We start from the raw sequence: 13824 nt of genomic DNA on the forward strand, positions 1-13824 counted from the left end.
TACAAATCTTAATTGTGTTTATCTGTAGGCTATGCCTTCTGCTCTGCTGAAACAGATAAGGCAGGGCTACTGTATATAAAACAATGGGGCTCATTTATAAACCCTGGGCACATTTGCACCTGGGCAGTAACCCACAGCAACCAATCCTTGATTAACTTTTTTCAGACAGCTGTAGGTTAACCAGTGAAAGCAATCATCTGATAGGGTTGCCATGGGTTACTGCCCAGAAGCAAATTTGCACAGCGGTTATAAATGAGCCCCAATGTCTCCTGTGCTTCACAGAAAAAAAGAAAAAAAAGATGGGAAATGGTTTACCTGGAAATCTAATTACCTGCCTGTGTGGCCATACACTGACAGATTAAAGTATCTGATATTGGTCCTTTAGACAGATTTGGCAGTTTATCTGGGGTGTTCTGAAGGTTTTCCCTGATCGATAATCTGGGCAAAAACTGGGCAGAAATTGATCGGGCAGGTCTGGATCGAGGACTACATTGACTAGTTGATGCTGCCGTTGTCCCATCGGCGCCCATTGCCATAGTTGTAATCTGATTGTTTGGCCCTAGGGCCGAACAATTGGATTAACCCGATAGTGCCCTGCCTTTTGGGGGCATATGGGGTTAAGATCTGCTTGTACGGCAACCTCTACAAACGAGCAGATCTTATGGTCCACGACGATGTTGTGTGGGTTGCAATAATATTGCTCTATGGCAGTATCTACATTTGTCCTTTTTGTCCCTTACCTGTTCGACTATATGGTGTTTAAGACAGAGCACCAGTGGGACATATACAGCCACCTTAAGGATCCAACAAATCAAAGACATAAATTAAAAAATGGAGGGGGAAAGTAGGGTTGCCACCTTTTATAAAAAAATGTACCAGCTGATGGGGGTGGGGCCTAAAAGGGGCGGAATGTGATGTCAAAAGGGGCGTGGAGTCAAAAGGGGCGGGCCACATCACGGACACTAGAAGAGGCAAAAGAAAAGGTAAGTTGCAGGGGATTGGGGGCAGGCCGAGGGCTCCTTTTGATCGTATTACAAATTTACCGGCACTTACATTGCCGGTAAATTTGTAATACCGGCCCCGGTAGGTATTTTACCGGCTAGGCCGGTAAAATATCGGCCGGGTGGCAACCCTAGGGGAAAGCCACATCTCAGTAAGCAGTAACCTAGGTCAGAAGTATGGGCAAGGAAACCAGGAGGCCCTAAGTATCCGCTCCTATGTCTCCGCTCCTATGTCTATCTTTACTTTTGGCTTATGGTAGTGCCAAATCAACAATTTTAATTGAGTCGCCCCTTCTTCTCCAGCAAACATCTCCATGTAGCCAAAGAGAGTATCCAAGTGCTTCCCATGTGGATCTGATGCACTGAATATCAATACATGCAACCCCTGCTTGATCCCAGATTCGAGCAGGGTACTTGTAAGGATTACTCGGCAGACTGATAGTAAAAACTCACACACAGCACTGCTTCTTGGTGTTTGGGCCTCCAAACTTGGTCTTGTCCTTGCAGTTGACACACTTGCCACAATCATCCTGCACCAAGCAGCCTTTGCAAACGCCACATCGACCCATGCGCAGTCTTGCCTTCGTTGGGGGCCTCGGCTTGCTACGTACAGGGGCGGCTCTCTTCTGCTTTACGGTGCTGCTTTCTGTCTCAGAGGCGGAGGAAGTTTCTGAAAAGGAAGAGGAGACGACTCATTCTGGGTCAGTATTGTAACCCAACAGATATATAACAAGTACACTGCTCACAGACACTTATCTGAGCTGGGGATGACAGTTTAAAACTCGCATAATTCCGTTGAATGAGCAGACAGGGAGCTTACCTTCGTGCTGGTCTACAGGGCAGGGTTCAGTGGGCTCTCTCTCGTGCAATGGCAGAGCACTCAATCGAGGGATGTCCTCAGGAATCATGGCTCGTGGCTGTCCAAGGGCAACAGATGGGTGCCGGCAGACATGTTTAATCCGTGGACCCTGCACTGGTGAATCCTGACCCTAATAGAAGAAATATAAAATCCACAGGGATTATTACTTATAAAGATTTTTACTAACCCATAAAAATAAATATGGCTAAAAATGGCATATTTTATATAGTGAACTTTTTGCACGAGGCTAAAGTTTGAGCTTGGACTTCAAACTTGTCACAGGGGGTCACCATCTTGGAAAGTGTCTGTGACACTCACATGCTCAGTGGGCTCTGATTGGCTGTTGAGAAGCTAAGCTTAGGGCTCGTCACTAATTTTTTATATTGAAGTGTAAAATGTAATTTTTTACCTTCTGAAGCAGCTCTGGGAGGGGAGGTCGCCGACCCTGTAAATTGTTCTAAATTGATACATTTAGTTGATACATTTCTTACCTTTGTCTAAAAACAACTGAATTGAAAAAAAAGTGTTTGGAAGGTGAACAAACCCTTTAAAGGAGAACTAAAACCTAAAAATGAATATTTATCATTTATATAGTGAACTTATTGCACGAGGCTAAAGTTTGAGCTTGTCAATAGCAGCAATGATCCAGGACTTCAAACTTGTCACAGGGGGTCACCATCTTGGAAAGTGTCTGTGACACTCACATGCTCAGTGGGCTCTGATTGGCTGTTGAGAAGCTAAGCTTAGGGCTCGTCACTAATTATCCAGCAGAAAATGAGCTTCCCTGGCTGTAATATAAGCTGATGCTACAGGTTTGCTGATTATTCAATTCTGATGCTAATTGCACTGGTTTCTGTGCTGCCATGTAGTAATTATGTGTATTAATTACTAATCAGCATTATATTGTGACATTTCTATTCTATGTGTACTGTATATTGTGAGTGGGTCCCTAAGCTCAGTAAGTGACAGCAGCACAGAGCATGTGCAGTGTATCAGCAGAAAAGAAGATGGGGAGCTACTGGGGCATCTTTGGAGACACAGATCTTTACTGCTAAAGGGCTGTGGTTGCCTTGGGCTGGTACAGAAGCACAAAACATCATGTACAACATTTCTAACTACCCTATAGTTCTCCTTTAACTCAACACTGGTTTAAAAAGGGCATAACTACCTGGGTATGGGTAGAAGTGGCTGAAGAAGCATCAGCTGCAGCTTCAGATCCTATACACGTTGAATATGCGCCTGTGCCAATTGAGCCAGACAGTAAATCCGGCACAAGCTGCACTGTTAAATATTGGGTTCCCTTTTGCCATCTGGCTCTCCTACTATGTGTTTCCTGAATGGCAACCAGTGGGAGTGTGCCCACTTCTCAACAAAGAAAATGTTAGGTTGTTATTCACCATATTTGTTATCTAAAAGCTCAGAGGAACTCACCATTTCAGAATTCTTTTGCTTGTCAATCCGTATTAACTGCAACTTGGCTTTTTCTATCAAAGAAATTACTTTTTTGTCAGTGCCAGACAGTGTCTCATCGTTCACTGCAGAAGATATTCCTGTTTCGGCAAGGGTCTCCGTGGGCGATTTGATAGCCATTTTACATACCACCCCAGGGCCGTCCATATGTCCCAATTTAATGGCTCCCATCTTGCGCTTCCCCATCTTGGATGTGATACTTTTGTACCCCAAGCTTAGCGTCTCAGCTGGATCTGTGAGATTTTGATCAGAGGGTTTTAGTGTTGGTTCAGTGGCCAACAAAGCATCCCCTCTCTCAGACGTAGAGTCAAACATAGGTATGGAAAGATGGTTTGCCCGGCGACCTCCTACATTCACATCGCTCTGTTTGGCCACCAATGCAGTCATGGTTTCTGGTGCAGAGACATTGGCCGTTGTGCTTGAAGTGAAGTCTCCATAATGCTGCCGGTTAGAAACAAGAGGGGAAAATGATGCTTTGCTATCCAGGTCCTCGAAAGACACCGACTCGAAGATCTTCAGATGTGCTTCACTGGGAGTGAACTGCGCTGCCCGGAGAAGGGGAGACCTTTTAGGTTCTGATTTGGGAACTGGTTGAGGAGGTGGGGAGGATGGAGCAGACTGTGGAGAGTTTAGTTGTAACAGCTCTAGTGGAGAGGCAGGAGATTGCAGGCGAAAGAGAGGTCTAGAGGAGCACAGAGTAGATTGGGCTTCCTGGTCAGCAGTACCAACCGAATTCCAACAAAAGGTAGGTGCCCGAAGAATGTTTTTACGCTTGCTCTCCGAAAGAGATTGAGGAAGAGAAGTTGAAGTAGGAGAAGAAGCAGGAGAAGGGCAGGAGGGTGTGGATTCTGCCTCAGGTGAGAGGGGAGGTAGGAAACACAGATGATCTTCACTAAACAGATTCAAAAACGTTTCCGTAGGAGAAGGAAGTGGGTCGGATATTACTTCCGGCTCCGCCAAGCTGTTACTAAGGACCTCAGCATCAGGCAACACCGGGTTGGCCTTGGTTTGGTTTTCTGTAAAAGGAGATAACTCCGCCTCATCAAGAAACCGGCGAGGTGCTTTAATGACCCGTGAAGGGCGGGCACTAGCCACGGGCGCAACGATTCTCTGAATTCTCTTTGAGAGGTTGCGGTTCCTTGGTGCAGTCTCCTTGGAAGACCGAGCTTGCATACAGGGCTGGGCTTTCAGATTTGCCTCCTTTATTTTTGCCAGCAGTTTTTTAGCGGCCATTTGTTCAGCCTTCTTGGCACGCAGCAGTTTTGCTTTTTCGCCGTTGCTTAATTTCTTGACTTTGTTGTTGGGGTACGCGGATGTGGAATCTGGCAAGGCGGGAGACTCCATCGCCGAAACTAAACCAATTTTCTCATCTGTAGAAGTTAGGTCCGGCACAGACGTTTCCTGTGTTGCTACAGCAGAAAGAAAGGAGGCAGGAAAACTAGATCCATCTTCATGAGGAGGTAGCAACGTTCCCTCAGACCCACAGCCCATGTCTGCTTTATGCTCTTCCCCAGTACCACAGCCGTCTGACCGATATCTCTCCTCTGTTTTCAGAGATTCACTTGCCTCCAGGTTCTCCGCTTCTCCACAGGGGTGGCCATCGTTTATTTCAGAAGCTAGACCTTCTTTACATTGTAGTCCATCCTCCACATTGCCCACAGACATGGTCACATCTTCTTCTGAAGCATCAGCTTCCAGCTCATTCACTTGCCTGTAACCTACTCGAAGCTTCCATTTTACTCTAGGAACCTGGGTGTCCCTCTGTCCTTCTTTGAAAGCAGTACAAGCCTTGTTTGGTGAAGCAGATAAATCCTTCTCAGACACTTTGGTCTGGCTCGCATGCCTCTCTCTTCTACACCTTCCTACAGGAGAAGCCCCATCACGTTCAGAAGAGGCAACAACCTGACTAGTCAGAGTTCTTTTTCTATAAATTAACTCTTCCTGCTGGTCTGTTGTGTCAGTCACACTTTTCGTGTCTGCAGAAGGAGCATCACTGCAATCGGTTGTATTGCCATCAGCAGGAGATTTGGTTCCTTCTCGGCTGGGGTCTGTTTGGGAATGGCGTCGAAAATCCAAAGAGGCACTTGCCTTCCATGTACGAGTCCTTGCTCTCTGAGGTCTCACGTTCTGTTTTGGGGGTTCAGAGGCAGGTAGCTTATGTTCTGATACTGTGCTGGGATCTGCAGGTTTGTGCTGCTTTTCTGGGGTATCAGGGACCTCTTCCTGCTTGGGTCGGGTAATAATGGTTGAGTATTTTGCCATATTAAACAGTGATGGATCGAGTTGAGTGAGATGCACACGGATCTCCCTTTGAGGGATGAAAACATGCCTTAGATGCGGTGGAATGGAACATAGTGGCTTTTTGGGGGGTGCTGCGCTCGGCAATGAGCTTGTCGTTGCTGGTTCAGGCGTTTTATCTTGGTAGGAAAGAGAACACAGAGAAACAAATATGAGCATGGAGTAAGCGACAAACAGCAATTATCACGGAGGGTTTGTAACAACACAGCTTCAGTCTAGCTATGCCCATGGCTGTTTTTGGGTGCCCTTTTAAGTAAACCTTAAAATAAGTGAATGTAAAATTGATGAGGGAGCTATTCTACGCACTTTTGTAATTTACATTCATTATTTATTTTCTTTGTATTCCAAGATATTAAGGGATACATGTACTGTTACTATGAATGAATTTTGTTACAACAGCGCCACCTGCTGGTCATTTTCCCACCAGTCTGACCAGCAAGTAGTCAAGGAAGTTGTCAGGAGAAAGAAAGAGGCTGATGTTCTTCTGCTTAGGAAAGATGTGAGAAAGGTTTCTAATTTTATTCCTAAGCAGAAGAACATCAGCCTCTTTCTTTCTCCTGACAACTTCCTTGACTACTTGCTGGTCAGACTGGTGGGAAAATGCAGGTGGCGCTGTTTTAACACAATTCATTCATAGTAACAGTACATGTATCCCATAATATCTTGGAATTAAAAATAAATAAATCATGAATGTAAATTACAAAAGTGCTTAGAATAGCCCCCTCATCAATTTTACATTCGCTTATTTTAAATGTTTACTTATCCTTTAAAGGAGAAGGAAAGCTACCGAAGCAGTTTATTGCTCAGATTACAGCAGGGGGGGAGGAGGGAGAGAGGGAGAGAGGAGCAAACTGAGCATGCTCAAGCCCTGGAGGTTTAAGCTGAAAACAGGAAGTCTGATACAGAAGCCCATGAGTACACAATAGAAGGAAAGAAATGTGCTGTTTCTTTTGAAAGGGGACTCAGAACAGCATTACTTTGCGGGTTTACTGGTGTATTTATATAGACCGTTCTGATTAAGCTTACTTAGTTCTAAACTTTCCTTCTCCTTTAAAACTGAGACTTAATGGGTGTATGTTATAGAATGGCTAATTCAAAGCAAATTTTCAACTGGCCTTCATTTTTATAGTTTTTGAACTATTTGCCTTCTTTTTCGGACTCTTTCATACTTTCAAATGGGGGTCACTGACCCCATCTGAAGAAGAAATGCTCTGTAAGGCTACAACGTTAATCGTTATACCTAGTTTTTGATAATCCTTTTTCTATTCATGCCTCTCCTATTCATATTCCAGTCTCTTGTTCAAATCAGTTCATGGTTGGTGGGGTCATTTGATGAAATTGCAAACTGGAGAGCTGCTGAATAATAAGTCAAAAACCACAAATAATATAAAATGAAAACCAATTGCAAATCGTCTCAGAATATCCCTCTCTACATCATACTAAAAAGTTATTTTAAAGGTGACCAAGCCCTTTAATGGACAAGGAACGGTTTAATCATCGGGGGTGCCAGATTTTTGGGCCCCACTTGTGGTTATAATCACTAAACTCTGGGCTAGCGATTCTCTTCTCTGAAAAACGCACAAGCCCTGGGTACTAGCCATGCCGCCATCTTGTTCCCTGTCCCAGAGATCCCTTGTGGCTGCCTTGGGCTGTGTGAATGTAAAGTACAGTAAAATCGAAACTTGGACATTAAAATCCAATTTTTTTGTACCAATATACTAAAAAAAAGGGTACTTTTTATTTTAAAAGGCCAGCAAAACCCCTGTACATTGTGCTTTAGTAACATATAATGTGAATCAGGCAGTAAAGCCAACAGGCCTATAAGAGTGGCCTCTCCACGGAAGCCTCGAGTTCAGACGACTGCTCCGTACCTTTGTTTGATCTCAGAGCCAATCGGAGTGAGCTCCCAAGAGCACTTTCTTCAGCGGTGAAACCCGCAAAGTCTTCCTGCAAAACAAACAATCAGAATATTTTAGTAAGAAAATAAAATTGCCACCAAAGCCAGCCCCACCCAATATCTCAGAACTTCTATCAGAGCAGTTAAACCTGTGGTTTTGAGGCTGTGGAACTACAACTCTCATCATCTCACTCATAGTCGCTGAAGGTAAGTGTATGAGATTCAGGAGTGTCCCATGAAGAAAAGGGAGATGGAGGGGGGGGGGATAAAAAGGAAACAAGGGAAAGTCCGGCTCATACCAAGAGCTTTGGCAATGGAGCCTGAAATACAATGACAGGGTGTGGGAACCCCAGGAGGACACTGATAAGAAGAGTCTATCCCTGACACATTTAAGGGGGAACTACAATGAAAATGTAATATAACCTCCAGCCTACGAAAATAAGAAACTTTCTAAATACAATCAATTAAATAATCTGCAATGTTTCTGAAATAATCAAGTTTATCTTCACTATTCCTCTCTCAGCATCTGTTTCTCTTCATTCTCTCTTCATGCAGCAGTTGGGTGTCAGATAGTCATTGACAATTAGATCCAATATATCTTATAGGGGGTCTCCTTTTGCCTAGAAGATGTATTAGAGCTCACTCTATTAAACTCACCAGACATCATGTCTCTCTATATGCAGAATTTGTGCAAAAGGCAGTTATTTTGTTAGTTTTTGTTTGTACTGGAATCAGTTATTTGAGTGAGCTCTAATACATCTGCTAGGAAAGGAGCCCCCCTATAAGATATATTGGATCTAACTGTCAGTGAATATCTGACACCCAACTGCTGTATGAAGACAGAATGAAGAGAAACAGATGCTGAGAGAGGGATAGTGAATATAAACTTGATTATTTCAGAAACAGTACATTTACATGTTCACACAGTGTTTATTAAAGGGGAACTGTTGCAATCTCTATCTGCTCATGCACAGCCTGGGTCCATATAAACTGTCCTCACCCAATACCCGAGTCCAGCCATAAATCAATCACATAGAGAGTCCGAGATAGAGAGTCCGAGATAGAGAGTCCGAGATAGAGAGTCCGAGATAGAGAGTCCGAGATAGAGAGTCCGAGATAGAGAGTCCGAGATAGAGAGTCCGAGATAGAGAGTCCGAGATAGAGAGTCCGAGATAGAGAGTCCGAGATAGAGAGTCCGAGATAGAGAGTCCGAGATAGAGAGTCCGGAGTCCGAGATAGAGAGTCCGAGATAGAGAGTCCCGAGATAGAGAGTCCCGAGATAGAGAGTCCGAGATAGAGAGTCCGAGATAGAGAGTCCGAGATAGAGAGTCCGAGATAGAGAGTCCGAGATAGAGAGTCCGAGATAGAGAGTCCGAGATAGAGAGTCCGAGATAGAGAGTCCGAGATAGAGAGTCCAGAGAGTCCGAGATAGAGAATCCGAGATAGAGAATCCAGAGAATCCGAGATAGAGAATCCGAGATAGAGAATCTGAGCACAGCCTGGGTCCATAAAAACTGTCCTCACCCAATACCCGAGTCCAGCCATAAATCAATCACATAGAGAATCAGATATATAAAATCCGAGATAGGGATTCCGATAGAGAGATTCCGATAGAGAGATTCCGATAGAGAGATTCCGATAGAGAGATTCCGATAGAGAGATTCCGATAGAGAGATTCCGATAGAGAGATTCCGATAGAGAGATTCCGATAGAAGAGATTCCGATAGAGAGATTCCGATAGAGAGATTCCGATAGAGAGATTCCGATAGAGAGATTCCGATAGAGAGATTCCGATAGAGAGATTCCGATAGAGAGATTCCGATAGAGAGATTCCGATAGAGAGATTCCGATAGAGAGATTCCGATAGAGAGATTCCGATAGAGAGATTCCGATAGAGAGATTCCGATAGAGAGATTCCGATAAATCAGATAGAGAATCAGATACACAGTCTGTTTATGGACAGTAGGGGGCACATCTTAATGCAGGACTCCCAGTAGCAGCCGCACTGTAGCAACTACTCTCGCAGCAGGATACACAGTCAGTCCCAGCTTTTGTTATGGAACAAGGCACAATAACTAAATGATGCGCATTTAAGGGAAACTACGGTAGTTATAAAAAATGTCCCTTCCAGACTGAACCATATATTTGCCATTCAACCATTGTTGCACAATATACAGGAATGATAAACTTACACCAAGGCTACAACTCCCAGCACCCTAAGAGCTCAATGAAAAAGCTGCGGGAGTGTTGGGGGGAATCCATTCAGCCCCCCCAACGAGATCCCTGCACTTGCTCTGGGCCGTGTACTGAAGAGCTAGCACTTATCTGTGGCTCCTCCTACCACGGGTCGGTATCAGTTACCAGTTTGCAAATATCTGGCACCAGCCCCTGGGTATTTAACCTGGGAATTTCAAATTTTTTTAAACTCCCTTAAATTCTATTGAATTTGAAATTCAACTGGGGAGAAATTTATAAATAAAATCGCATTTAAAAATGACCCGAAGACTCGTATCGAATTCGAGTTTTTTTTCCTCAGAAAAAGCCTCAAATGTCAGGAAGGCTACAAACATCTCCAAATTGGTCACTGGACGTCTCCCATTGACTTATACAGGAATTCTGCAGGTTTTAGGCGGAAAATAATCAAATTCTTAAAGGGCCAGAGTATGATAAATCTCAGAAAATCATTTCTGTCACATGACTCACTGAAACTTGTGTATTATAATAAATAAAGTGCCCCCTGTTGCAAAATAGAATAATATTAGAAGTTACCTCGGCATTCCATGACCTGTATAAAAACACGAGGCTTAAGGTCAGGAAACTCCTCGGTAACTTATAATATCCTTATATTTTACAAGAGGGGCTACTTTATTCACTATATACTTTATATAATCCTTGACGGATCTGCACACTTGCCCTTTAAATTGACTTGCTGTAGGATTATCAATCATCACTGAATATTTAACGGCTTCTGTTAGGAATTCCCTGGCCCGGGGCACAAGCTGCACATGAAACCAAGGAATTTCCCTCCAGCTACAAATACACTCATTGCAGTTGGTCCTTTTCACACTTATTGTGGCGGCTGGAAACACCTGGGAACATTTGCAGGCCAAAAAGTGCTCCTACTTCCCAATTAAGGGACTACAACTCCCAGCATCCCCCAACATACTACCAAGATAATTGCATGTCTAGGTTAAAGGGCATATAAAGGCAAAAAAAACCAAAAAAAAACACATTTTTACTCTCTTTATTGAAAAAGAAACCTATCTCCAATATACTTTAATAAAAAAAAATTGCACCGTTTTTATAAGAAACCTGACTGTATGCAGTGAAATTCTCCCTTCATTTACTGCTGTGGATAGGAATTGTCAGACGGTCCCTAACTGCTCTGCAGGGAAACAATCATACTTATGAACAGCAGGGGGAGCCCCCGCCTTACTTCCCAGCCATGCAGAACTCAAGCAGCTTTGTTTGTTTCCCTGTAGAGCAGTCGGCGACTGTGTAGAGATTTATACTGGATTTTATTTTTGCCTTTACATCCCCTTTACTGTTTCCAACTCCAGCTGCAGGGACAAAGATCATGGAGCCAGATTTAAACAGATAAACTGGGATTCTATTTGGAGGATTATTTTGCTGCAGCCACTGGTTCTGCAGAGTTGGAGAAAGTTTGTATTAAACAATAGAAAACTATAAAATCCACATTAGATTACATGACAACACAGGACCCAGTGCAGTCTGTATATTCTGATTATTAATCAGTCTTGTTGTATCGGCTTCTGACAGATATTATTTGACTTGTGCTGTTTTGATCATTTATGACGATCCCTAAGCAGCTCAGACCCCACTGAGCATGTGCACAGTCTTGGTCTTGCAAAGATGTTTAACAAAGTTACAAGATGGCGACCCCCTGTGGCCAACTTTGAAATCATAAATCATTTGTTTGATTAGACTTGTGGTGCAGTAAGTTCATGTTTATGTTTAGTGTACAAAATACAGCATTTCTAGCCTTATTCTATTTTACACTTTACTTCCCCTTTAAGAAACGGGGGCCCCTTCTCTGCTGATTGGCTATTAGGTGTAAAAGCTGCCATGCTGCTTGCAATCACAGATTCAAACTCCATAGACATGCGCTGAGCAGTGCAATCCCTTAGGAAACCCTAGGGGTGCTGTGAGATTGCCTCAATATAGAGCACATCACTGGCACCTTAGTACTACTGCCTTGCACAACGGAGGTCCTGGGTTCAATTCCCCCAAATACATAATGACATGTCCATTGGCTCCTGAAACAACTATGTGTGTGTGACCCCTTAGATTGCAAGCTTACTGGGGTATGAACTGGTGTATAATGTCTGTACAGTGCTGCAGGATATAAATAATTACTAATAATAATGGATATAATGTGTATATATGTGGGTGTGAGACATACTAAATACATTTGCTCACTGTATACAGGTATGGGACTTGTTATCCAGAATGCTCAGTACCTGGGGTTGTCCGTATAATGGATCTTTCCTTATTTAGGATCTTCATACCTTAAAGGGGTTTTTCACCTTTGAGAAAAAGTTTGTAGGATGTAGAGAGTGATCTTCTGAGACAATTTGTTTTCATTTTTTATTATTGGAAGGTTTTTGAGTTATTTAGCCTTTTATTCGGCAGTTCCTCATTTTGCATCGTAAGCAATCTGGTAACTAGGGTCCAAATTCCCCTAGCAACCATGCATTGATTGGAATAAGAGACTGGAATACAATACATTTTTAGCCTTACAGAACATTTGTTTTTTAGAAGGGGTCAGTGACCCCCAAAGCTGGAAAGAAAAAGGCAAACAACTAGAAAACTATAACAAATAAATAATGAAAACCAATTGAAAAAGTTGCTTAGAATTGGCCGTTCTAGAATATAATAAAAGTTAACTTAAAGGTGAACCACCCATTTAAGTCTACTAGAAAATCATATAAACAATAAATAAACCCAATAGGCGGTTTTGCCTCCATTAAGGATTAATTATATCTTAGTTGGGATCAAGTACAAAGTACTGTTTTATTAATACAGAGAAAAGGGAAATTGTTTTTAAATATTTGGATTATTTTATTATAGTGGAGGCTATGGGAGCCGGCCCTTCCGTAATTCGGAGCTTTCTGGATAATGGGCTTTCCGGATAACGGATCCCATACCGGTTTGTGGCTGTTGTTCCTAGAGCACATGTGGTTGTGTCCTGGCACAGTTCTAGATTTCTGTTGGGTCGGTGCCAAGGGGAAGATCAGTATCTCGTGTTACTTCCATCTACACAAACAGCAGCAACGTGACTGCAGAACAAAACAAAGACGGGGGGATAGAAGTGGTAGCGCTAAATGCAAGCTCTCTGGCCCCACTCACACACAGTAAAGAAGGGCAGGGCTGCTTTAACATGACACCAGCAGTTCCCCCTCATGCTCCATTGTGACTGATAAGAAGCAAAGAGATTCCTGCAGTGTCAGTGCACTAATAGATTAGAGCTGGTTTGGCCGTTCCTGGGCGTGAGTTACAAGCAGAGAGGGAGGAGTTAATCATACAGGATCAGCACCACCAGCACGCAGTCACAAGAACAATCCTAATATGGTTACAAAGAATCAGCTTGGACTGGATAAAACACCGCCAGAAGTAATACCAGCAACAGGTCTATGCACTCAAGAGGGTCATGGGAGTTGTAGGCAGGATACGATCAGACAGCCAAGGAAAAAGCCTCTGTATACAACACACAGGCTTCAGAGAGAACAAGGCTTCTCCTTACAGAGCCCCATAAGCTCCATTAAAGGGGCTGTTCACCTTTAAATTAACTTTTTGATGTAGAGTTCATTTTTTTTAACTTTATGATGTAGAGAGTGATATTCTGAGACAATTTGTAATTGGTTTTCATTTTTTATTATTTGTGGTTTTTGACTTATTTATCTTTTTATTCAGCAGCTCTCCAGTTTGCAATTTCAGGCATCTGGTTGCTAGGGCCCAAATGACCCTAACAACCATGTATTGATCTGAATAAGAGACTGGAATATGAATAGGAGAGGCCTGAATAGTAAGAGGAGTAATAAAAAGTAACAATAAAAGTGTAGCCTTACAGAGCATTTGGTTTGTAGATGGGGTCAGTGACCCCCTTTTGAAAGATGGAAAGAGTCAAGTAAAGGGCAAATAATTAAAATAAATTGTAAAAAAATTTAAAAAACGAAGACCAATTGAAAAGTTGCTTAGAATTAACCATTCTATACCATAAATATAATGGTGAACCACCCCTTTAATTAAGGGGCTTATTCTATTCTTTACCATTATTA

At 42.9% G+C, this 13824-nt stretch overlaps 1 protein-coding gene across 1 annotated transcript in view; it reads right to left on the reverse strand.

Annotated features, from left to right (window-relative positions):
• The window catches only part of LOC108696880 (histone-lysine N-methyltransferase 2B), a 44183-nt gene that overhangs the window by 26908 nt on the left and 3451 nt on the right, over nucleotides 1-13824 (reverse strand). Inside the window, exons 2-5 of the mRNA XM_018226570.2 lie at nucleotides 7500-7575; nucleotides 3292-5747; nucleotides 1822-1990; nucleotides 1455-1671 (exon numbers count right to left, since the gene is read on the reverse strand). Of these exons, the coding sequence (XP_018082059.1) occupies nucleotides 1455-1671; nucleotides 1822-1990; nucleotides 3292-5747; nucleotides 7500-7575 (2918 nt within the window). The remainder of the gene's footprint in view (nucleotides 1-1454; nucleotides 1672-1821; nucleotides 1991-3291; nucleotides 5748-7499; nucleotides 7576-13824) is intronic.

Source organism: Xenopus laevis, chromosome 7L (assembly GCF_017654675.1).
Source record: "Xenopus laevis strain J_2021 chromosome 7L, Xenopus_laevis_v10.1, whole genome shotgun sequence".
Lineage (NCBI taxonomy): Eukaryota > Metazoa > Chordata > Amphibia > Anura > Pipidae > Xenopus > Xenopus laevis.